Below are 25,870 nucleotides of genomic sequence, written 5' to 3'. Positions count from 1 at the left end.
TGTTGACGTTGATGCTATTTCTTTCTGTTTGTTAGTTTTCCTTCTGACAGTCAGGCCCCTCAGCTGCAGGTCTGCTGGAGTTTGCTGGAGGTCCACTCCGGACCCTATTTGCCTGGGTATCACCAGCAGAGGCTGTAGAATAGCAAATATTGCCACCTGATCCTTCCTCTGGAAGCTTTGTCCCAGAGGGGCACCTGCCTGTTTGAGGTGTTTGTCGGTCCCTATTGGGAGGTGTCTCCCGGTCAGGCTACACAGGGATCAGGGACCTGCTTGAGGAGGCAGTCTCCACTCTCAAAGCTTGAACACCATGCTGAGAGAACCACTGTTCTCTTCAGAGCTGTCAGACAGGGATGTTTAAGTCTGCAGAGCTGTCAAACAGGGATGTTTAAGTCTGCAGAAGCTGTCTGCTGCCTTTTGTTCAGCTACGCCCTGCCCACAGAGGTGGAATCTATATATAGAGGCAATAGTCCTTGCTGAGCTGCAGTGGGCTCTGCCCAGTTCGAACTTCCCAGACCCTCTGTTGACACTGTGAGCTACTCAAGCCTCAGCAATGGCAGATGCTGCTCCCCTCATCAAGCTGCAGCATCGCAGGTTGATCTCAGACTGCTGTGCTAGCAGTGAGCAAGGCTCTGTGGGCGTGGGACCTGCTGAGCCAGGCACAGGAGGGAATCTCCTGGTCTGCCGATTGTGAGGACAGTGGGAAAAGCATGGTATTTGGGCAGCAGTGTACCGCTCCTCCAGGTACAGTCACTCATGGCTTCCCTTGGCTAGGAAAGGGAAATCCCCTGATGCCTTGTGCTTCCTGGGTGAGGCGATGCCCCGCCCTGCTTCAGCTCGCCCTCCATGGGCTGTACCCACTGTCCAACCAGTCCCAATGAGATGAACTAGGTACCTTAGTTGGAAATGCAGAACTCACCCACTTTCTGCATTGATTTTGCTGGGAGCTGCAGACCGGAGCTGTTCCTACTTGGCTATCTTGGAAGCGACTGCCCACAAAAAGGTATTCTTTTTAAAACCTAAATCGGCTGGGTGCGGTGGCTCATGCCTGTAATCCCAGCACTTTGGGAGGCTGAGGTGGGCAGATTGCCTGAGCTCAGGAGTTCGAGATCCAGCTGGGGGAACACAGTGAAACCCGTCTCTACTAAAATACAAAAACTTAGCCAAGTGTTGCGGCGTACACCTGTAGTTCCAGCTATTTGGGAGGCTGAGGCAGGAGAATTGCTTTAACCCAAGAAGTGGAGGTTGCAGTGAGCTGAGATTGTGCCACTGCACTCCAGCCTGGGTGACAGAGCAACACTGTGTCCCCCCCCAAAAAAAAAAAAAACCTAAGTCAGGTCATATTACTCATTTGCATTTGCTCACAAATGTCCAGTGGCTTCCCATTTTTGAATAAAGGCCAAAGTTCTTACACATGTCTATAACTTACACCATCTACTCCCTTCATCTCCTGCCACTAACACTTTGCTCCAATCACACTGGCCTCCTTCCTGTTCCCATGACATGCCACTTAAATACCTCTGCACTTTTGCTGTTCCGTATGCCTCAAACACTCTTCCTTCAAACAGCTGTAGGACTTATTCCCTTAATTCCTTGAGGGAGGCATTCTCTGACTATACGTAGCACTGCAACCCCTGTTACTACTCCTGTCCTCCTGACACTCCCAACATTCTTCCCTGTTTTGTTTTTTCCCCTATAGCACTTACCTTCTGGCTTACTATGTATTTTACTCATTTATTTACTGTTTCTCCCCATTAGATTGCCACAAAGGCAGAGATTTTTTTTTTTTTTTGAGACGGAGTCTCGCTCTGTTGCCCAGGCTGGAGTGCAGTGGCCAGATCTCAGCTCACTGCAAGCTCCGCCTCCCGGGTTTACGCCATTCTCCCGCCTCAGCCTCCCAAGTAGCTGGGACTACAGGCGCCCGCCACCTCGCCTGGCTAGTTTTTTTTGTATTTTTTAGTAGAGACGGGGTTTCACCGTGTTAGCCAGGATGGTCTGGATCTCCTGACCTCGTGATCCACCCGTCTCGGCCTCCCAAAGTGCTGGGATTACAGGCTTGAGCCACCGCGCCCAGCCAAAGGCAGAGATTTTTAAAATATATTTTATTCATTGTTATATCCCTAGCTCTGAGAATTCTTTGGTATGTAGTTGGCACCCAACAAATATGTATTGAGTTAATGAATAAAACATTATCCCTCTAATAACCCAAATTTAAAAGTCTAGGGCATTTTGATTTCTACTTTGCCTTTATATATCTCATTTAGTCAGTAACTACATCCACTGAATCTATTATATGAATCCTGCTTCTCACACACTCTATTTTGGGTCTTCATTATCTCTCAAACAGTCTAATACAAAAGTATCATAATTAATGTCTCCAATTTAATAAATATTAAGTACCTTCTATGTGCCAAGCAGGTTAGACAGTAGGAATACAAAGGTGAACACAATCCAAATCCTTTATGCACTTTACCATCTAATTACAACCTGCTTTGACTTCTGATTTATCTTAAACACTTCAGACTGACTTATTGTTTACATGTATGTCACAGTCTGCTTAAAAATAAACACAAACATAAACTACCAAAAAACTATCCATTCCTTACATAAAGATTAAGTCTCATAATGCCAATTAAGAGCTTCTACTATTAGCTTTCAACCTAATTTCTCAGCATTATTTCTTACTATCCAATGCAATACTATAGGACAACCGCCAAACAAATCTCATATTTTCTGCCTATATACTTTTGTTCAAGCTGGTCTACCAGCTTGACAGTTTTTGTTTCTTTATCTAACTGATGAAAGGTTGCCTAGCTTTCAAAAATCTAACTTAGATACCATTTCTTCCTGGATACCACAGTCAAAAATGTTAGCTTCCCTTTTCTAAAGTTAGCTAATACTTTCTACTAGTTGAGAGAATATAGCATAACATTCATCAACCAGTCCTGGTTTTGTTTATAGTTCTGCCTTATTAAAGATGTGACCCTGGGTAAGTGAGTTCTCTGGATTTCAGTTTTATCACTTGCAAAATGAGGATAATTCCTATCTGCTTGGGTTGTTGAAATAATTAAATGAGATAAAATACACAAAATACCTAGCACAGTGTCTTGCATATTAAAAAAGGGTTCAAGAAATCTTATGTCTCTCCCCATTTGTCGTATTTCTTATCACATTTTCTGCCTCATTATAATTACCTGTGTATGTTTTGTAAACCCCCTCCCTTCCAACAAATTCTAGGAAGATAGGAATTATGCCCTATGTATCTTTGTATCCTCCACAGCACCAATTTCAGTACCTTGTAAACAGTAAGGTAATGTGCACTGTTAAACTGAACTAACAATAAATTAATCAGCAAACCTATTTTTGCTACATATTTCTCTGCCAGTTTTGAAGCTCTTAACTGAAAATAGAACTGGACAGAAACAGTAAATACAAACAAATATAAAGAAAACTAACAAATATATTCTTGAAATTTGATATTGATATATGGTATCTGAACCTGTTCCCTTACAGTTCTCTTACCTGTTACTTCATCACTATGAGTAGACAATAGTTTCCAAATGAGGTAAGGACCACCAAGGATAACAGCAAAGAACAAGAATATTGGCCATGACTTTGCTGAGGTAGCTGCTCGGTCCTCAGCACCAAGGCATGCCACAGTTCCTTCACTTTCCGCCCAGAGGTCTTCATTCTCAGAGCCTCTTCTTAAACCTAACATCCGCTGTAACCTTCTGTAAAGATACCGTATAGTCCTAACTAATGCAAAAGCTGAAAACACTTTTGTAAAATGTATTTTCAATCGGGAAAAGTGATTTGCTACATCCAATACAGCCCTGAAACTATTATAGACAGCTGAAAAGGTAGCATCCATCATCATACTGACAGAGGCAAATGCATGCACAATACTTTCGATGGACTGAAATGCACCCCTGCTGCTTTCTTCAGCTTGCTGAACAAATCTACTGGGTGGAAGATCATCTACACGGAGGCGGTTGTAGCCCAGCCCATTATATCCGTAACTATAAGGACTATAGCCTCCATAAAATGAATTTCCATAGGCAGCATATCCAGAAGAAAATGAACTGTAAGCAGGTCTAAAAGTGTTCACACTGCTACTTCCTGTCTGCTGTGATGGCCTTGGAAGAATAGGTGGGGGCACTCTGGTAAGTGCTGGTTGTCCAGGTCTTGTCATTAAAGTAGGACCCAAATCAGCAGATCTAAAACCAAAAAAGATTCAAAACAGTTATTTAAGCATACAATAAATTCAATTCAAAGTAATTATTAAACACCTCCTATATACCTGGTGCTACAACAACTTCTTCTGTTGCCCAGGCTGGAGTGTAGTAGCACAATCAAAGCTCACTGTAGCCTCAACCTCCCAGGCTCCAGTGATCCTCCCACCTCAGCCTCCTGAGCAGCTGGGACTACAGGAACATGCCACCATACCTGGCTAATTTTTAATAGAGATGGGGTCTCCCCATGTTGCCCAGCTGGTCTCAATCTCCTGGGCTCAAATGATCCACTGCCTTGGTTTCCTAAAGTGCTAGGATTACAGGTGTGAGTCACTGTGCCCAGGCATCATTTTAAAGTTTATAATTTAATAGTTTTTAGAATACTCACAGAGGTGTGTAACTATCACCATGTTTAATTCAGAAGATTTTCATCACCTCACAAAAGAAACCCCATATTCATCAGCAGGTATTCCCCATTTCCTGCCCACCCCTCCACCCATCTTTGGCAATCATGAGTCTACTTTCTGTACCTAGACTTGTCTATTCTGGACATTTCATATATAGTTAATTGTTGTTATTTAAGATAGTTATATTCTGTAAAGTCACTGTGAACTCTGAACCAGCAGATACCAAATCATTGCTTCTTTCATCAATCAGTCAATACATATACTTATTTTATATGTGTTTCTGTTTAAAGTCACTTTATTCCAGGTATATTGTTAACTCATTAACAACTCATGGCCAACAGTACAATAGCTCATGCCTGAATGAAGCTTATCTAACACCTGTATTGTATCTGTAAGGCACACTACAGCCTTCCTGTGCTTAGGAACACTAGAGATCACTTCAGCACTATGCTTGGGGGCCATTTTAGACAGCAAAATCACCATTAAAAAATGTGAAAAAACCCGGCACTAAACAGACTTTGATAAGGACAACTGTTTACAGCATGAGAGCTGAAATAAGAAACCAGAGTGTTGCTTTTTTTGTCTCTCGGTTGTTCCTCAGTTGTCAGCTGAGGGACAACTCAGATTTTTACCTGATCTATGTTTGCCCTCAAATGACTGGGAAAATGCCAGGAATATTGATTTTGGGATTACAAATAAATTTTAGTGAGCAGACTAATTTGAAAATACAGAATACACAAATAATGAGGATCTATGGTAAATGGACTCATACAATATGTAGTATTTTGTGACTGGCTTCTTTCACTTAGCATAATGTTTCCAGGGTTTATCCATTTTATAGCATGTATCAGTACAGGCAGCCCTTGGTATCTGTGGGGGAGTGGTTTCAAAACCTCCTTCAGATACCAAAATTCATGAATGCTCAAGTCCCTAATATAAAATAGTATGCTATTTGCATGTAACCTATGCACACCCTCCTGTATACTTAAAATCATCTCTAGATTATAGTATCTAATACAGTGTAAATGTTATGTAATTAGTTGTACTGTAGTGTTTAGGAAATAATGACAAAGAAAAAAGTCTGTACATGTTCAGTACAGATGCAATTTTTTTCCTGCTTTTTTTTTCAAGAGACAGGGTCTCACTCTGTTGTCCAGGCTAGAGCGTTGTGGCACGATCATAGCTCACTGCAGCCTCCAACTCCTGGCCTCAAGTGATCCTCCCACCTCGGCCTCCCAAAATGTCAGGATTACAGGTGTTAGCCAACACGTCTGGCCTATTTTCTGACTATTTTTGATCCACAGTTGGTTGAATCCCCAGATGTGGAAGGCCAACTGTATTTCATTCATTTTTATTGCCAAATTATATTTATTCACACATCAGTTGATGTATATTGGGGCTGTTTTTACTTCTTGCTATTACAAATAATACTGCAATGACCATTTATGTACAAGTTTTTGTATGGACATGTTTGCTGGGTTATATGGAAACTCTACATTTAGCCTTCTGAGGAACTGCCAGATTGTGTTCCAAAGCAACGGTACCATTTTACATTCTCGCCAATATATGAGGGTTTCCAATTTCTCCACATCCTTGGCCACATCTGCTATTATATTTTTCATTATAGCTATCCTACTGGGCATGAAGTGGTATTTCACTGTGGTTTTAATTTGCATTTTCTTGACGGCTAATGATGTTGAGCATATTTTCATGTACTTAGTCATTTTGCAATCTTATTTGGAGAAATATCTATTCAGATACTTTGCCTACTTTTAAGTTCGCCTTCTTTTTTTTGGAGACAGGGTCTCCCTCTGTCATTGAGGCTGGAGTGCAGTGGTGTAAACACGGCTCAAGTGATCCTTCTGCCTCAGCCTCCTATGCAGCTGAGACCACCACTCCCAGCTAACTTTTTGGTAGAGATGAGGGTCCCACTTTGTTGCCCAGGCTGGTCTCAAATACCTGGGTTCAAGCAATCCTTCCACTTCTGCCTCTCAAAGTGCTGGGATTACAGGCATGAGCCATTGCACTTGGCTTAGCCTTTGTATTGCTGCTTTTTAAATTATTGTGCTACATGAGTCAAAAATATCTTTTAAAACTTTTTTTTTGAACAAAAATTCAATTAAGGCTCACACACTGCATTTGGTTGTTTTGTTTCCTTTATTTTCTAAACTAGAACAATTCAATTTTTTCAAATATCCCTGACCTTCTAAAGAGTCAACCCAGTTTTTTTCTAGAAATGTCCTACCCCCAGCCCAGGCGTAGTGGCTCATGCCTGTAATCCCAGTACTTTGGGAGGCCGAGGCAGGCGGATCCCCTGAAGTTAGGAGTTCGAGACCAGCCTGGCCAACATGGTGAAACCCTGTCTCTACTAAAAATACAAAAATTAGCCGGATGTGGTGGTGGGTGCCTGTAGTCCCAGCTACTCGGGAGGCTGAGGGAGTATAATAACTTGAACCCGGGAGGCGGAGGTTGCAGTGAGCTGAGATCAAGCCACTGCCCTCCAGTCTGGGTAACAGAGTGAGACTCTGTCTCAAAAAAAAAAAAGAAATGTCCTACCCCCAGATTTGTGTTTCCCCAAAGTGTTGTTTAACTTGTACTCTTATTTTGCCTCCTATTAAATTAAGATTGCATTTAACAGTTTGATTAGAATCAGGTTCAATATTTTTTGGCAAGAAAAACTCATAAGTGCTATTGTTTACTTCACACAGTATTACTTTAGGAGGCACATAAAATGCCATATTATTGCCTCCTTATTTGTGAAGCTAAGTTTGATTAGCTGGTTAAGGAGGTGACTATGAGAGCTTTCCATTAAAATGTATTTTTCCCTTTGTAATTAGTATATAATCTATGGGATGACAGTTTGGTACCACACAAATATTCTATTCCCCAGCAACTGTTCATTTGATAGTTTAGCATCCATTCATCATCCTTGCCTGAAACAAATATTAGATGTGGAACTGCAAAATGGTAATTTTCTAATCCAGGCTAAAGTTTTAATTTAGACTTGTATCATAATATTATAAACAAGCTACTAGAGCTCTATTTTTTTTTTTTTTTTACTGGATCTAATATTTAAAAATGGAACAAAACTTAAAAGGAGCTAGTGAATGGCCAGATAGTGTAACGCATTCAGGCTTTGATGAAGGAGTTCTGCTCCAAAGTAGAAGCAATAATAGAGAAAACAGACAAACAGACATTATCTAGATTTAACACAAGACAGACTTACGGAACAGAAATGAAACAGAAATGTAACATGGTAAGGAGGGCTGAAGCTACGGGCCTACTCAATTCTGGTTCTGTAATCAGGCAGTGACAGCCAAGATGCAGGCTTCCATGAAGTAACAAAAATGAAAAGAGCTCCATTAGAATGGAACCAGTTCATTGCTTGAGGCCGGGAGTGAGGATGTGTCACCTTGGCTCCTACAAAGAGATTATAAAATTTGCTGATGACTGTTTAATTATTTTGAGAAAGTTACAGAACTGAGAAAGGGAGAGGACTGTGAGAAGGCCTCCAACCCAGGAAATGAAAGAACTACTGACTGATTTGATCTGTGATATCCTTAATCTAATTCACTGCTTTTATGGTGTTTTGTTTTTGTTTTTGTTTTTGACAGGGTCTTGCTCTGTCACCTAGGCTGGAGGCTCACTGCAACCTCAAACTCCTAGACTCAAGCAATCCCTCCCACCTCAGCTTCCCAAGTAGCTGGGACTACAGGAGTACACCACCATGCCCGCTAATTTTTTTTTTTTTTGGTATTGTTTGTAGAGATGGGTTCTCATTACATCTTGAGAGGCTGGTTTCCAACTCCTGGGCTCAAGCAATCCTCCTGCCTTGGCCTCCAAAAGAACTAAGATTACAGGTGTGAGCCACCATGTCCAGTCTGACCCACTGTTTTTACACCTGATTCTTACCTAAGTGGTAAGTAGAGGGAAGAGGTAGAGGCAACAGGAAACCTAAGCTGTTAGATAGAGAGAGGGGAACATGGAAGAGGGAAAGGAGAGAAAACAGAACTCTAAAATTACTACTCAAAATGACCATCTCAAAAATGCCACACACATGAAGAAATAAAAACACTAAGAAACAAGGCCAACAAAAATCAGCAAGTATAAACCCAATTAAAAAAACTAATTTTATATAACAGCTCAGGAATGATTTTAGATATGTTAAAAATTATCAGAGAGAGAAATGAAACAATATCTGTGAAATAAAAATTGAAATAAAAACATTTAAATATTTTAAAAATTCCATTAGAAATATTAGAAAAGGTGGCCATAGGCCAGGTGTGGTGGCTCGCGTCTGTAATCCCAGCACTTTGGGAGGCTGAGGCAGGTGGATCACGAGGTCAAGAGTTCAAGACCAGCCTGACCAAGATGGTGAAACTCTGTCTCTACTAAAAATACAAAAATTAGCTGGGCGTGGTGGTGGGCGCCTGTAATCCCAGTTCCTCGGGTGGCTGAGGCAGAGAATTGCTTGAACCAGGGAAGCGAAGGTTGTGGTGTGCCGAGATCGCGCCACTGCACTCCAGCCTGGGTGACAGAGTGAGACTCCGTCTCGAAAAAAAAAAAGAAAAAAAGAAGAGGTGGCCACACCCACAGGAACCGTTTTCAACTACCAGTCAAGAAGAAAATCAGCTGCTGTACACTAAGGAGCAGACTGGAAATACAGAACTTGGGAATTCTACTTTAAGTAATGGTTGTCGAGGTAATTAGATTAACCCTCCCACTGAACTAGAAGGGTAGGAAATAGAAAAGAATTCTGTTTACACATTAGAGAACAAGGCACTGAGGAATTCTGGAGTCAAAATCCAGGAGGGGAAAAAAAAGCCAGAGAGCCAGATCTTTTGAGATATTTCCCTAGAAACTAGGGCCAATTCCAGAAGAGATGGTTGACAGAATGAGAAGCTAGGCAGAGATTTTAACAGACTCCCTGGGCTAAGGAGACATAAATTGGAGTTCAGAACCCTAAAGAGGAAGGCCATAGGGAACCCTCACACTTCAGATTGGGACTTAAAAAGGGAAATATGCTAGTAGAAAGGGTGAAAAGGTTAATAGGAAATGGACTAACTCTGGCAGGAATGAAAAGTTTTAAATCAGCTCAATCCTTTATTGGATTAAAGTGATTCTAGATTGCTAGTGGCCTAACATTCTGGTCAAAAGGAAAAGTCTTTAGAGAAAGATATCCCTAGGCCTCAAATCACATTAAACTGTCTATATACAATGTGCAGCTCTCATTTAAAAATAAATGGGCTTGGGCCGGGCGCGGTGGCTCAAGCCTGTAATCCCAGCACTTTGGGAGGCCGAGACGGGCGGATCACGAGGTCAGGAGATCGAGACCATCCTGGCTAACACTGTGAAACCCCGTCTCTACTAAAAAAATACAAAAAACTAGCCGGGCGAAGTGGCGGGCGCCTGTAGTCCCAGCTACTCGGGAGGCTGAGGCAGGAGAATGGTGTGAACCCGGGAGGCGGAGCTTGCAGTGAGCTGAGATCCGGCCACTGCACTCCAGCCCTGGCGACAGAGCGAGACTCCGTCTCAAAAAAAAAAAAAAAAAATAAATAAATAAATGGGCTTGGCTGGGCATGGTGGCTCACTCCTGTAATCCCACCACTTTGGGAGGCTGAGGCAGGTAGGTCACTTGAATCCAAGAGTTCGAGACCAGCCTGTCCAGCATGGTGAAACCCTGTCTCTACTAAAAATATAAAAACTAGCCAGGTGTGGTGGCGAATGCCTATAATCCCAGCTACTCAGGTGGCTGAAGCACAAGAATCACTCAAACCTGGGAGGCAGGGGTTGTAGTGAGCCAAGACTGTACCACTGCACTCCAGCCTGGGCAAAAGAGCAAGACTCAATTTTAATAATAATAATAATAATAATAATGGGGATTATGTAACAAAATTACGGGTGGATCACGAGGTCAGGAGTTCAAGAACAGCCTGGCCAAGATGGTGAAACCCTGTCTCTATTAAAAACTACAAAAAATTAGCTGGGTGCAGTGGCAGGCACCTGTAATCCCAGCTACTTGGGATGCTGAGGCAGAATTGCTTGAACCTGAGTGGCAGAGATTGCAGTGAGCTGAGATCATGCTACTGCACTCCAGCTTGGTCAACAGAGTGAGACTCTGTCTCAGAAAAAAAAAAAAGGAAACTTCGGATAATATAAAGAGCTCCAAAGGGGATCCAGATAATAGAGTTATTATAGAGTTATTAGGCAGAGACTTTAAACAACTATGTTGAATATATTCAAATAAAAAAAGGCAAGATTGGGATTTTCCTGAAGAAAATAGGAACTATAATATAAAGCAGGACCAAATGAAGATTCTACAACTAAAAACAAAACAAAACAAAACCTGAAACTATGAACTCAATGACTGGTTTAGTACCAGATTAGACACAGTGAAAGAAAAATATCAGTGAACTAGAAACAGACGGGAAGAAAATACCCAGAATGAAGCATAAGAAACAGAAGGATAAATACAGAAAAAAGAGTAAGATACAGAGAGTATAGTGACACATGGGGTATATATGCAAGTTGAGTTAAAGGAGTAAAGTGACAATAGATAGAAACCATATTTAAAGAAATAATGGCTTAAAGTTTTCTGGAATTAATGAGAGGCATCGAAGTCAGATTCAAGTATCCCTATGAATTCCACCAGAATAATACAAAGAAAACCACACTGAGGCCTAACAAAGCAAATTGCTGAACACTAAAACAGAGAAATTGAAAGCAGCCAGACAGGGGGTGGGGTAAGGTTCTTTTTAAAGGAGCAAAGAATAAGACAGGGAGTGGTGGCTCATGCCTGTAAGCCCAGCACTTTGGGAGACCTAGGTGGGAAGATCAGTTGAGCCCAGGAGTTCAAGATGGGCCTTGGCAACATGGCGAAAACCCGTCTCTACAAAAAATACAAAAATTAGGTGGGCATTGTGGCATGTGCCTGTGGTCCTAGCCACTCGGGAGGCTGAGGTGGGAGGACTGCTTGAGCCCTGGGAGGCGGAAGCTGCAGTGAGGTGTGACTGTGTCACCGCACTCCAGCCTGGTGACAGAGTGAAACTTATTTCAAGACAAACAAACAAACAAAACAAAAGACAGAGATGGCCAAAAAGTCAGAGAGCTGACAAAAGAAAAAAAAAAGGAAGTCAGGAAAAACTTAGGTCCCTTGATGACAATGTTGAGAAGGCAGATCTCTAGACTTCTTGCTAACTAAACAATAAATGTCTTTATAGTCCAAATCACAGTAAGTCAGATACTGTTACTTATAGCAGACACTATTCCTGATATAATGCTTAACAGAAGAAGAGATAGTAAAGACTAGTGTTCAAACAAAACTTAAAATAATATTTAAAGGTATAATTGGTAAGAATTTTCCTGAATTAAAAAAATACATGAATCCTCAGACTGAATATGGTGGGTACTGAGCAGGAAGAAAAAAAATAAATGTGTGTGTGTATGTGTCTGTATATTCATACCTGGATACAATATAATAAAGCTAGAGGACCAAACATATCAAGGCTACTAAGGAGAAGGCAGTCTGCCTACAAAGAAATGAATTAGGCCAGGTAAGGTGGCTCACACCTGTAATCCCAGCATTTTGGGAGGCTGAGGTGAGTGGATTGCTTGAGCCCTGGAGTTTGAGACTAGCCTGGGCAACATGGCAAAACCCCATCTCTACTAAAAATATAAAAATTAGTTGGGCATGGTGGCACACACCTGTAGTCCCAGCTACTCAGGAGGCTGAGGCAAGAGGACTACTTAATCCCAGAATGTAGAAGCTGCAGTGAGCCATGATTTCACCACTGCACTGCAGCCTGGGTGGCAGAGTGAGACACTTTCAAAAAAAAAAAAAATAGACTCAACAGAAAAATTTCTCTAGCTATAAAACTTTGATACAAAACCAGAATAGTACAAAGAAAGAAAACTTCAATTTTACCTAGGAAAATGTATGCAACAGTCTTACAATATTAGAATAGAATTCTTTTTCTTTTTGGAGACAGGGTTTTGCTATGTCACCCAGGCTGGAGTGCAGCAGTATGATGACAGCTCATTGCAGCCTTGAACTCCTGGACTCAAAGGGATCCTCCCACCTCAGCCTCCCTAGTAGCTAGGACTACAGGGGCATGCCACCACACCTGGTCAATTTAAAAATTTTTTATAGAGATAAGAGTCTTGCTATGTTGCTCAGGCTGGTCTCGAACTTCCGGCCTCAAGCAATCCTCCTGCCCTGGCCTTCCAAAGTGCTGGGATTACAGATGTGAACCACTCCACCTGGCCTAGAATAGAATTTGGAATAGCATATCAGAAAAAAATCACGACTAATCAGAGTTCATTGAGAAATGCAAGGATGGTTCAATGATAGAAGGTTAACTGATACAATAAACAACATTTTCTCTAATCTTGTCTTCTCATTTTATTTCGTCAATTTGATCTTCAATTACTGATATCCTTTTTTCCACTTGATTGAATCAGCTGTTGAAGCTTGTGCATGCATCACGAAGTTCTTGTGCCATGGTTTTCAGCTCTATCAGGTCATTTAAAATCTTCTCTACGCTGTTTATTGTAGTTAGCCATTCGTCTAACCTTTTTTCAAGGTTTTTAGCTTCCTTGCAATGGGTTAGAACATGCTCATTAGCTCAGAGAAGTTTGTTATTGCTGACCTTCTGAAGCCTACTTCAACAAACTCGTCAAAGTCATTCTCTGTCTAGCTTTGTTCTGTTGCCGGCAAGGAGCTGCAATTCTTTGGAGGAGATGAGGTGCTCTGATTTTTAGAATTTTCAGCTTTTCTGCTCTGGTTTCTCCCCATCTATGTGGTTTTATCTACCTTTGGTCTTTGATGTTGGTAACCTACAGATGGCGTTTTGGTGTGGATGTCCTTTTTGTTGATGTTGAAGCTATTCCTTTCTGTTTGTTAGTTTTCCTTCTAATAGTCATGTCCCTCAGCTGCAGGTCTGCTGAAATTTGCTGGAGGTCCACTCCAGACCCTGTTTGCCTGGGTATCACCAGCAGAGGATGTAGAACAGCAAATATTGCTGCCTGATCCTTCCTCTGGAAGCTTTGTCCCAGAGGGGCACCTGCCTGTTCGAGGTGTCTTTCGGCCCCTACTGGGAGGTGTTTCCCAGTCAGGCTACACGGGGGTCAGGGACCCACTTTGATGAGGCAGTCTGTCAGAGCTCAAACACCGTGCTGGGAGAACCACTGCTCTCTTCAGAGCTGTCAGACAGGGACGTTTCAAGTCTGCAGAAGTTTCTGCTGCCTTTTGTTCAGCTATGCCCTGCCCACAGAGGTGGAATCTATAGAGGCAGTAGGCCTTGCGGAACTGCAGTGGGCTCCTCCCAGTTTGAGCTTTCCTGCTGCTCTGTTTACCTATTCAACCCTCAGTAATGGCAGACGCCCCTCCCCGTGCCAGGCTGCTGCCTCACAGATTGATCTCAGACAGCTGTGCTAGCACTGAGTAAGGCTCCGTGGGCATGGGACCCGCCGAGCCAGGCATGGGAGAGAATCTCCTGGTCTGCTGGTTGCTAAGAATGTGGGAAAAGCCCAGTATTTGGGCGGAAGTCCCGTTTTTCCAGGTACAGTCTGTCATGGTGTCCTTTGGTTAGGAAAGGGAAATCCCCTGACCCCTTGTGCTTCCTGAGTGAGGTGACGTCCTGCCTTGCTTCGGCTCACCCTCCATGGAGTGCGCCCAGTGTCCAACCAGTCCCAATGAGATAAATCAGGTACCTCAGCTGGAAATGCAGAAATCACCTGTCCTCTGCGTCAATCACGCTGGGAGCTGCAGACCAGAGCAGTTCCTATTCCCACATTTTCATGTTAAAGCAAAAATACACACAATGGTCTCAACAGATGCAGAAAAGCCATTCATAAAATTTAATATTTCTTCACGATAAAAATCTGAGCAAGGTAAGGGCCAGGCGTAGTGGCTCACACCTGTAATCCCAGCACTTTGGGACGCCTAGGCAGGCAGATCACCTGAGTTCAGGAGTTCGAGACCAGCCTGGCCAACACAGTGAAACCCCATCTCTATTAAAAATACAAAAATTAGCTGGGCAGAGTGGCATGCGCCTGTAGTTTCAACTGTCCGGGAGACTGAGGCAGGAGAATTGCCTGAACCCAGGAGGTAGAGGTTGCCATGAGCCGAGATTGCACTTCTGCACTCCAGCCTGGAAGACACAGTGAGACTCCATCTCAAACAAAATAATAAAAAACAAAATAAAAAAACTCTGAACAAGGTAGAGAGAGAGAATTTTGACAAGATATCTATCAAAAACAAAAAGCTAACTTCACATTTAACAGTAAAACTTCAGAAGCACTCCAATGGAAGTCAGGACCAACATAAGGATGCTAGCTTATCTGTAAATTACATAACTGGCTACACAGAACTAAAGAGAATTTCAACCAAACCATCAGAACTAATTAAGAGTTTGAGATTATGCTGTATATAATATTTACATTAAAAAAATAGCATTCTGCCATACCAGTTAATAACCAACTGGAAAATGTAAAAATAAAACAGAAAGCCCATTTGCAACTACTACAGCAAAAATAATCTAGGAATAAAAAATAAAATATGGGAAAAAATTTCACGGAGATAGTTTAAGTTTTTTTTTTTTTTTTGAGATGGAGTCTCCCTCTGTTGCCCAGGCTGCAGTACAGTGGCATGATCTTGGCTCACTGCTAGCTCTGCCTCGTGGGTTCACGTCATTCTCCTGCCTCAGCCTCCTGAGTAGCTGGGACTACAGGTGCCCGCCACCACACCCGACTAATTTTTTTTTGTATTTTTAGTAGAGACGGGGTTTCACCATGTTAGCCAGGATGGTCTCGATCTTCTGACCTCGTGATCTGCTCGCCTCAGCCTCCCAAAGTGGATGATTATAAGATATTTAAGGCAAAAAGATTATCAAAATTCTCACCAATTGTAGCTTATACAACATTCATGGAATAAAAACTTACTTGATCCATAAATTCAGCTCAGTTCCAATAAAAATCCCAGTAAGTCTTTTTATAAAGGACTAAGTGTGACAAGGACAATTACAAAGAACAGCAATGTGTGGAACTCTTGACATACTACATACCAAGACTTACAAAATTCTGTAATTAAGATAGTGTGGTGCTAGTAGAAAGTCAGAAAGTGCCCAAATCAGAACTACATATTTAGGAAAACTTGATATGATATAGATGGCATTATAAACTAAGAATAGACTACTCAATAAATGGTGCTCAGACAATTAGTTACCTATGTGGAAAAAAAATTAGATTCCCTACTTCACATTGATTTTTATACAAAGTTAGTTCCATGTGGATTAAATATATAAATGGGAAAACCAGAAGATTTAAAAGAAAACATACAGAAGAACCATCCTGATCTAGGTAGACAGGATTTCTTGACCAAGACAAAAAGCACAAACAATAAAATATGACAGTTTTGGCAATATTAAAATCAAAAACATCTGTACAAAAAATTGAACATAAATATAAAGGAGAAGCCACACAGTGAAAGATATTAGCAAAATGTAGTAACAAAAAAGGATTAGTATTAACAATACTCTTACAAATTGATAAGCAAAGATAGAGCCAACAGAAAATTGGGTAACAGAAAAAACAAAAATAGATATAAAAAAATCATAAACATTAATATGTAACTATATATGAAATATATTACTCTTACATTGTTAAGTTTTAGATATAAAATGCATATAAAGAGCACAAACCTAAGTACTAACGTTAAAAAACATTACTGGGTATGCAAAACACCAAATAAGGACAATAGTCACCACTACAAAGAAGAATGGGAGAGTTTAACTTTTATTTTTAAAAATGCGACATAAATCTGGCAAATGTTAACATTTTTTAAAGTTGGGTAGTGAATACGCAGGTATTCTTACTCTCTACTAGTCTCTGTGTTTAAAATATTTCATGATAAAGTGGGCAAATGGTTAATTTTACATAAAAAGAACTTCAACAGATGCAAAAAATAAAACCTCTTCTCATTCGACAAGCAGTCTAAATGGGGAAAAAAGAACCGAATCATAAAAAAGGTAGCAGATAATGTCCCCGTGGCTTACCAGCCTAATTAAAGCTTATTACTTATTATGTATATGTCCTTATTAAACTAAGTAGTTACCGTGTTAAAGCATTTTAGTGTTTAAAAAGATTTCAGAACACAGCAGAAATACATTCCAATATGTTGGGGTTTTTACGCTTAGGAAAACCTACAATAGTAGTTGATTTGACATTTGAATCACACCTATCTGAATTAAGATGTCCAGCACTACCAAACAAAAGCCACACGAGGCCACGAAACACTCCCAACTCTGCATGTTTTAGCCTTTTCAAAGTCCTAGAAACCAACTGATACTGATTAAAAACCAAACAAAAACCTATAGCCCTCAGAAAAATACATCATTTTGCACACAAAGGCCATCCATAGGCCTCAGATCTAGAACTCCTGCTTTAATATTGCTTCTCCAATCTCGAACTGAAACATTGGCTGAGTTACGCTGGAAAAGAAGGCAAAGTGTTCGGGGCTTGAGTTCTAGTTGCGTAAAACCTTCCGGGCTTTCGGCAACTTCTCGAGAGGTTAACACCTTTAAGGAGAGACTTTGCTCCCTACCGATGCCGTGGCTGGACAAATGCTTCTGTCAACTGCTACAGACCCAAAGTCTACGCTTTAAAGATAGTGAAGCCGTTCTGTCAAGGTGAAAACAGAAGGGGTAGGTCGGAAGCCGCCCCCCTTTCTTTCAAGCACAGAGACCCAGAGAGACGCCCAGGAGCTCCCGAAAAAAAAACCGTTGGTGCTTAGAGTTGCCGGGTCAGAAGCATCTGTGAGATACTGAAAAATCCCCATTGGTAAGCGCCCCAGCTCCACCTCGACCCCTACCCGCAAGGTTGGGGATTGGTTAAACGGGGGTAGGGAATACCTCCCGCAACAACCGCTTCAACCGCCTTCGGCCAAGTCCCCGCTCGGGCCCACCAACCTCACAGCCTGAAGAATCCCACACTCACTGGAAAGTGGGGCCGGGTCCTGGTCCCGGTCCGGCTCCCGGAATTCGGCGGGTCTCCCAGGGTTTGGGGGGAGGTGGCGGCTGGGACGCCATCTCCTCCGCCTCCGCTCGGCTCCCGCTCCTAGCCCGGACTGTCCAGGCCAGCGTAGACCAGCACCTCGAGCGCAAGGCACAACGGGAAGAACACCGAGCCGTCCACCCCTCCACCCTGGCAGTCAGAACAAGGCTTGAGTTACTTCGCCATCTGAATCTTCGCCAGTAGCAGGGAGACTGCTACTAATTTGTAGGAAGAAATACGCTCTTTGTATTTGCCCCAGAAAGAGCTCCTGTTCTAAACCTCAGGGTAAAGGCTCATCGATATTTCTGGCAGCGGCTACGACTCCCTAGACGTCAGAGTCCGACAGAGGCTTTTCTGGGAGTGGACGAGTAGGGCTGGGAGTAAAGCCCCACGCACTCCTACAGTCGCGGGGGCGGTGGGGTGAGGTGGCAAAGTATGCGGTTTGACGGATTTCCCTACAAACAAGAAGGGAGAAGCTCACTTAGTCCTAGCGAGAACGGGCTGGTACTTTCGTTTAAAGCTCACGTTTCCTCGGGGAACAGAATTGCTAGACGCAATAGGTGCGTTGCCTTTGGTCTTCCCTGTTCCCTTCGAGGGCCGGAAGGGGTTAAATCTCAGGCTCCGGCGTCTGGGGAGAAGGTGAGGCGGATAGGTATGAGGTGAAGGAGTGCAGACTGGGTGCAGAAGAGGTGTGGCCAGAGAGAGAGATCATTTCTCTCCTGCTGGAGCGGCTTTGTTAGCAAAGGAGGGGTGAGTGGGAAGTTTGTTGCACCTGACCGAAGGGGGAAGGGCTTGCTTGGCCAAAACTGAGGCTTGAGGTTAGATCTCGGGATGAACTTTTCAAGAGTCCACAGTAGATTCCATAGCTGAATGTTTCAGAAGACCAGTGAAGTGTGATCACCTCTTTCCCCGTAAATCCACACCCCCAGCCCCACGCTGCGGTACGAATGACACCCTTCGGTAGGGAAAGGAGTTTAAAAGATCTTAGGATATGAGACTCAGGCAGTTTTTTCTCACACCCTGCTCCTTTCCTCGTTTTCGATGACTGGTTTTTGTAATCGTCCAGGAGGTGAAAATAAAGTCCTTCCTCTCCTCCAGTAAGCCAGAGACTGGGCTAGTTATCCTTGGTCTGGGGAGGAGGGGTTCAGTCCTCCTAGGGAGCCTGACACATGAAAGGCGGCTGTGTAGCAACTTGTTAGCGTTGTTTCTATAAAACAAACACGTAAACGAAAAGTAAACATCTTGAGGGTAACCAACACTGGAAAACTTACATTGTGGGATGCCTTTTCCAGGGCTTGCTTTCAAACATAATCTAATATGGACAACCGATTTCTGATATCTTATGAAATCCTGACATTTCATTACCTCACGATGAAACAATCAAATTTAAGGCGTAACTTGTTTTCTCCTTTTAATGTTAACATTCTTGAGAAGTTGATAGATTGTTGGTAGGTGAAAATGATGTTGAGAGATTTGTAAATTCATAGCTCGTTTATTAACACACATTCAAAAGAAGTCTTTTTGTTTGGGGTCTATTTTTGGACCTCTTCAAATTACTCAGGACTGGAAGTTTTGTAATTCTCATCAATCAGGTTTGGGAACTTCTCAGAGCCAGGAGATTGTAATGTGTCGTTTAATCGCTTTGCATGATACCTTTGTTCTTGTGAATTTATTGGAGAAATAAACATTGTCTTATAGCCATGGAAAATAAAATAAATTTTAATATAGCTGTTTAAGTCTCGAGGGAAATCTTCCTTAAGTGTCCTTTTAAAGTGCTTATTGATTTGTTTATTGGAAGAGGGCGTATTTGTGTCTCTTTTTGAGTTAAATGTTACTTCTGAATTAAGTAAAATTCTTAAGCTAAACTAATGGAGAAAAAATAACTTAGAATATAACCGGTTAAACAGAAACAATTTCTCCGTGTATGTAGTCAGAGATGCACTGTAAATGCTTATATTCAGCCGCTCACAGCATCCAATCTTTTCTCTGCATCAAACTAGATTAAATGGACTGAGAAAAGGGATACAGATCACTAGTAAATAATAATGACTTGACCTTGACCACACAGATCTTATTTATTTATTTATTTATTTATTTTGAGATGGAGTCTCGGTCTTTCGCCCAGGCTGGAGTACAGTGGTGCGATCTTGGCTCACTGCAACCTCTGCCTCCTGGGTTCAGGCGATTCTCCTGCCTCAGCCTCCGGAGTAGCTGGGACTACAAGCACGTGCCACCATGCCTGGCTAATTTTTTGTATTTTTAGTAGAGATGGCATTTCATCGTGTTAACCAGGATGGTCTTGATCTCCGGACCTCATGATCCGCCTGCCATGACCTCCCAAAGTGCTGGGCTTACTGCAACCTTCACCTACTGGGTTCAAGCGATTCTCCTGCCTCAACCTCCCCAGTAGCAGGGATTAAAGGCACGTACCACCACACCTGGCTAATTTTTGTATTTTAGTAAAGATGGAGTTTCACCATGTTGGCCAGGCTGTTCTTGGACTCCAAACCTCAAGTGATATGCCTGCCTCGGCCTCCCAAAGTGCTAGGATTACAGGCGTGAGCCACTGGGCCTGGCCAGATCTTCATTGTTTAGAGGCTGTTTTCCACATATTCTGTCTTCTTTCTTGAAAATACCCTGGAGCCCAAATTTACTTAGGCAACCCTAAATAAGCGTTTCTCAATTCTAGTGTCTCAAAGTTGTCACCTAGTCAGCTTGTATGGTGTGTCCATACAAGCCTGATTTTTTTCTCCCTGCTGACTCACATATTCACCTGAATTAGAATTCAGCCAGATGCAATCTGTTTTTATTCGTCCTGGCTGCTGAACTGATTTTTTATGGTGAAGAGTTCTATGTAACTATATACCTGTCTTCCTCATTATTTTGTGCAAGAATCTTGGTAAGTGGCCCCAAACATTTAGCAACTTGCAAGTAAGTAGTACGTTTTAGAGATGTGGAAAACACAGACTAGAAGAATCACATCTTTATACTAAGCTGTTGGGAAGAGCTTCACCCTTCCACAAATTTTAAGCAAGTTCATTTGAATTATGAAACTGCACAAATTAGAAGATGCCACTGTCTTTCTATGACCACAGTTATAGCATGCCACAAGATTGCCATGCAATTATTATTTTCTAAAATATTGGTAGTTGATCATTTTAAGGTAGTATGGACTGTTTCATTAATTAGAAGATCTAGTTTTGCTGAACAAATTAGGTTGTTTGAAATTTTAGTACCCCTCCTTCCTGGTAACAGGAGATAGATTTGCCCTCATTCTCTATATAGTATTTTTTTGTGAGTTTATTTAAATTGCAAAAATTGGCAACTTAAGCAAACCGTTGCTCTCAAATACTATGTACTTAATTTGTTTTTGTTGGAGGTTTTTTGTTGTTGTTGTTTGTTTGTTTTTTTGAGATGGAGTTTCACTGTCATTGTCCAGGCTGGAGTGAAGTGGCACAATCTTGGCTCATTGCAACCTCCGCCTCCCAGGGTTCAAGAGATTCTCTTGTCTCAGCCTCCTGAGTAGCTGGGAGTACAGGCACACGCCAACACACCTGGCTAATAGTTTTTTGTATTTTTAGTAGAGATGGGGCTTCACCATGTTGGCCAGGCTGGTCTCAAACTCCTGACCTCAGAAGATCCACCCACCTCGGCCTCCCGAAGTGCTGGGATTACAGGCATGAGCTACTGCACCTGACCAAATTTGAGTAATATTTTTAGATTTTATGGCTGGCTTTGGGGAAAGGGAGTTCTGGTTTCTATGAACAAATTATATTGTTCCTTCACCTTGAGGAAGAGGGACTGTAGTTTTTCTATGGCTAGTCTGGGGAAGAATGAGACTGAGAGACAGGAGGGCAGAAGGTCAGAGAAAAAGTTTTGCTTCTGAGGCTGCTGCTGAGACCTTCATTATGGGGTATGGCTTTCCAAGCGCCACCACCAGCAAACTCATTTTTAATTTCTTACAGGAAAAGTTTAATGAATTAACTTTGTACAATACTGAATGGTACAAAACAAAGAGCAAAATTGGTGTCACCCTGTACCTCTGTTTTCATTACCCTCTTCAGAAGCAACCATTCTTGATTATTTTTATTTCTTTTGATCAACTTAGTTATATTGATATATTTTATCATAATCCAGAATGCTAAACTAAATTTCTTAACAATTAGAAACCTTTACTGGATCCATTTTATAAACTTCCTTCAAGTTTGTATTTTATAATATGTGTATAATGAAAGGGGCTTGGTTAGAGAGTACACAATAGTGCTTTTCAAATGAAAGCTAGTTTTTATCCCTAAACATGATGACTTGTCTGTGACAGTAAAACGCAGAAGCTGATCATTAGTTTTACTTTTTTTCTTTCTAGTTATAATTATTCGGTATGTTTCCACTGACTGAGGAAAACAAGCATGTGGCCCAGTTGTTGCTCAGTACTGGTACTTGTCCAAGATGTATCTTCAGATTCTGTGGTGTGGATTTTCATGCACCTTACAAACTTCCATACAAGGTATTTTCTTCTTTTTTTTTTTCAAGTTAAGAGAAGTTTCTCTATATTTTACAATGAATGCCTGTACTTTTGAGAGCAGGTATATATTCATAACTCTTTTTTAAATTAAAAATCTATAATAAAATGAGTGATATTCTTAATTTTGGAATAGTCTCAGAAATGTAAGTTCCTTCTTAAGTGATTATATCTAGGTATCTAACATTTAGTGTAATGGGATCTTTGTGGAGGAACTCCCTGGTGCATTTAACATTTGTATAGATGTTTCCTAAAGGATATCTAAACAGAATATCACAAAATATTGCTTCCTCCCAGGAGGGGCTAATATTCCTTACATGTCCTACTAAGTGGAAGCATTGTGGGTGTGGTTGCCTTTTTCTGTTTTTTCCCATTTTCTATATTACTAGTTGTATTTATAAATAGGTATTTGGAATCCTTTAGAAATAAATGCTTATCATAATCATTATTACTGTTACTAATGACAAAAGTAATATACAGAGATCTTTGACATTTATGGTAATATACAGAGAGCTTTGACGTTTAATATCATACTTTTTTGCATAAGGTATGTAACATTTATGAAATGTTTGATTCTAAAAGTGATACTCTTTTTAGAGGCAGATAGTAGTAATACACATGTAATTATATACTTTATAAACAGTATGTATACAACATATACACACACAGTTTCTTGTAATTTAAAAAATTGTCCAGGAGTTAGTAGTATTAGTTATTTTTAAAATGTTATTAGTTGTTTCTATTATTTTGGCAATAATAATACACAATATTCAATTATCATTACTATATGTCAAGGTCTCATATAATTCTTATAAACTGATTAGGTAAGTACATACTATGATTGTCTCTATTTTCAGATGAAGAAACTGAGATACAGAGGGGTTAAGCAACCTGCCAAAAGTTAGACAGCTATTAAGTGAGCAAGCTAGGATTTGAGCAGTCTGACTGAATTCAAAACCTAGGATTTGGAGCTAGAAGACATGGATTTGAATCCCATTTCCACCACTTTGCAGCTTCAGTTTACTCCTCATTCCATGGGAATGATGATAATACCCACCTCACAGGACTTTAAGGGACGATACCTAATAAAGTATGTGGAAACACTTTGAAAACCAGAAATTGGCCGGGCGCGGTGGCTTACACCTGTAATCCCAGCACTTTGGGAGGTCAAGGTGGGTAGATCATGAGGTCAGGGGTTCAAGACCAGCCTGGCCAAGATGGTGAAACCCTGTCTCTACTAAAAATACAAAAATTAGCTGGGTGTCATGGCAGATGCCTGTAATCCCAGGTACTTGGGAGGCTGAGGCAGGAGAATCGCTTGAACTTGGGGGTCGGGGGTGCGGAGGTTGCAGTGAGCCGAGATTGTGCCACTGCACTCTAGCCTGGGTGACAATGTGAGACTCCATCTGAAAATTAAGAAAACAAAAACAAAAAACAAACCAGAAATGGTACTTGTGCTATGATGATTTAAATATGTGTATATTCATTTATACACAATATGACTGTAAAGTAATAAGACTGATTTTGTGTAACCCTGCTTACACATTTTTTTCAGATTATTATTCTATTATATGTTATTAGATTTTAAATTTATATTAAACTATTATTCTATTGTTAGATTTTAAATTTATATTAAGAGACTGTTACCAACTTTTGTTTGTTTCGTTTTATGTAAATTATACAAGAATATTTGGACAGGTTTTTGGAAATGTTCTTAAATTTTGATCTGTTGTATTCATGTAGCCATGCATGTACATGCACATCTGTATATGCACTATGTTTTACATACATTATAGATTTTAGGTAACAACAAACATACTTGTGTGAGTCAAAATGTACTTGTATATTTACCTGGTAAAGCAGGAGAGCTAATTTCTCAATAAAGTGGATTTAAATTTGTTTGAGTGGAAGATTTTTTCCCCTTAAAGTCAGTAAATTGTCATCTGAATGAATTTGAAAAAGATACTTTTTCATCAGTGGCATAAAAAACATGTCTAAACAAAACAGAGGAAAATACTCTGAGTATTTAGATGAGAGGGATATCTAAATGAGAGAAATATGAGAATGGTTTCAAAGAAATGCAAGTTCTAATACAAGACAGAAATTAGGCAAACTAGAATATAGTAGAGCATGTCTTTCAATTAATATATGGAAATGGTTTATAATCATATGCTAACTTTCAGCATTGTCAGCATTTGTGTACTTTTCTTAGTAAATTTTCTCCAAATTATTTTTGCTTATTACACTGCCTCTAATGATCAGATTTCATATTAAATAAATATTATACTTGTGAGCTTTTAGTAATTGTGAGGTTATTAAATAACCTAGCAAGGATAGAAATTCAGTTTGTGTTTTTATATGTTAATCATTAGAACTGAAGTTTGTTTTTACTGAAATTAGCAAATGAATGACTCTCACAACAGAATTACAAATTAACAAATTTGTAATGGAGCCTTTCTCCCTCAGATTTATGACTTTTGCTTCACTGATATATGGAACTCTTTTGAAAAAGTATTCCCACATATATAATAGAGATAGGTAATTCTCTTTTAAATTCCATAAAAGCCAATGCTGGCTAATAAAATAACTGGATTGCTTCAGAATTGATATGTCAACATTGTAAAATCTGTGATATGTCCTAATTTTCACTCGTGTTTTCTTGTTTCATCTTACCTAGAAAGCCTTAAGGACATTGTCAGTGGGTCATTACTTTTTCTTTCTTTAACTTTCCAGGAGTTGCTCAATGAACTACAGAAATTTCTGGAAACTGAAAAAGATGAATTAATTTTGGAAGTTATGAACCCACCTCCCAAGAAAATTCGACTGCAAGAACTGGCAGATAGTATTGATAATCTAAGTCAAAATGGAGAGGGAAGGATCTCTGTTAGTCAAGATGGAAGCATTGCTTCCAAGAACTCAAATTTAAATGTATGTAATGTATGTCTAGGAATTCTTCAAGAATTCTGTGAGAAAGATTTCATTAAAAAGGTAAATAACCTGTTTTTCATTATAGGTACAATTATGTAGAGATTTTCAGTCTTAAGACCAAGAATTCTTTTTTCTTTCCTTTTTTGGAGATAGGACAATTTTTTTTTCTTTTCTTTTTTGGGTTTTATTCTGTTGCCTAGGCTGAAGTGCAGTGGTACAATCACAGCTCACTGCAGCCTCCAACTCCTGGGACTCAAGCAATCCTCCTCCATCAGCCTTCTGAGTAGCTAGGACTATAGGCACGTACCACCATGCCCACCTAATTTTTTTTTTCTTTTTTTTTGAGATGGAGTTTTGCTCTTGTTGTCCAGGCCATAGTGCAATGACATGATCTTGGCTTATCGCAGCCTGCACCTCCCAGGTTCAAGCGATTGTACTGCCTCAGCCTCCCGAGTAGCTGGGATTACAGGCATGCGCGACCATGCCTGGCTAATTTTGTATTTTTAGTAGAGACAAGGTTTCTCCATGTTGGTCAGGCTGGTCTCAAACTCCCGACCTCAGATGATCTGCCTGCCTTGGCCTCCCAAAGTGCCTAGATTACAGACATGAGCCACTGCGCCTGGCCCTAATTTTTAAATCTTTTTGTAGAGGTAGGGTCTCCCTATGTTACTGTGCTGGTCTTGAACAACTGGCCTCCAGTCATCCTCCTGCCTTGGCCTCTCAAAGTACTGGGATTA

General features: G+C 40.9%; 2 protein-coding genes across 6 annotated transcripts in view; one reads left to right on the top strand and one right to left on the bottom strand.

Moving 5' to 3' along the window:
• The window catches only part of PEX13 (peroxisomal biogenesis factor 13), a 34,439-nt gene extending 16,417 nt beyond the window's left edge, over positions 1–18,022 (bottom strand). Inside the window, exons 1-2 of the mRNA XM_033239140.1 lie at positions 17,630–18,022; positions 3,520–4,214 (exon numbers count right to left, since the gene is read on the bottom strand). Coding sequence (XP_033095031.1) covers positions 3,520–4,214; positions 17,630–17,721 — 787 coding nt within the window. The 5' untranslated portion in view covers positions 17,722–18,022. The remainder of the gene's footprint in view (positions 1–3,519; positions 4,215–17,629) is intronic.
• Positions 17,209–25,870, top strand: part of PUS10 (pseudouridine synthase 10) — an 84,798-nt gene continuing 76,136 nt past the window's right edge. The window contains exons 1-3 of one of the 5 annotated variants that reach the window (XM_033239137.1): positions 17,209–17,473; positions 22,050–22,190; positions 24,939–25,193. In XM_033239137.1, the coding sequence (XP_033095028.1) occupies positions 22,065–22,190; positions 24,939–25,193 (381 nt within the window). In that variant the 5' untranslated portion in view covers positions 17,209–17,473; positions 22,050–22,064. Of the gene's footprint in view, positions 17,474–18,058; positions 18,247–18,270; positions 18,437–22,049; positions 22,191–24,938; positions 25,194–25,870 lie in introns of those variants that run through there. The other 4 variants (XM_033239139.1, XM_033239136.1, XM_033239134.1 and 1 more) reach the window with 4 other exon arrangements.

Source organism: Trachypithecus francoisi, unplaced genomic scaffold (genome assembly GCF_009764315.1).
Source record: "Trachypithecus francoisi isolate TF-2019V2 unplaced genomic scaffold, Tfra_2.0 Lachesis_group17, whole genome shotgun sequence".
NCBI lineage: Eukaryota > Metazoa > Chordata > Mammalia > Primates > Cercopithecidae > Trachypithecus > Trachypithecus francoisi.
This window is presented reverse-complemented; position numbering and strand designations above follow the sequence as displayed.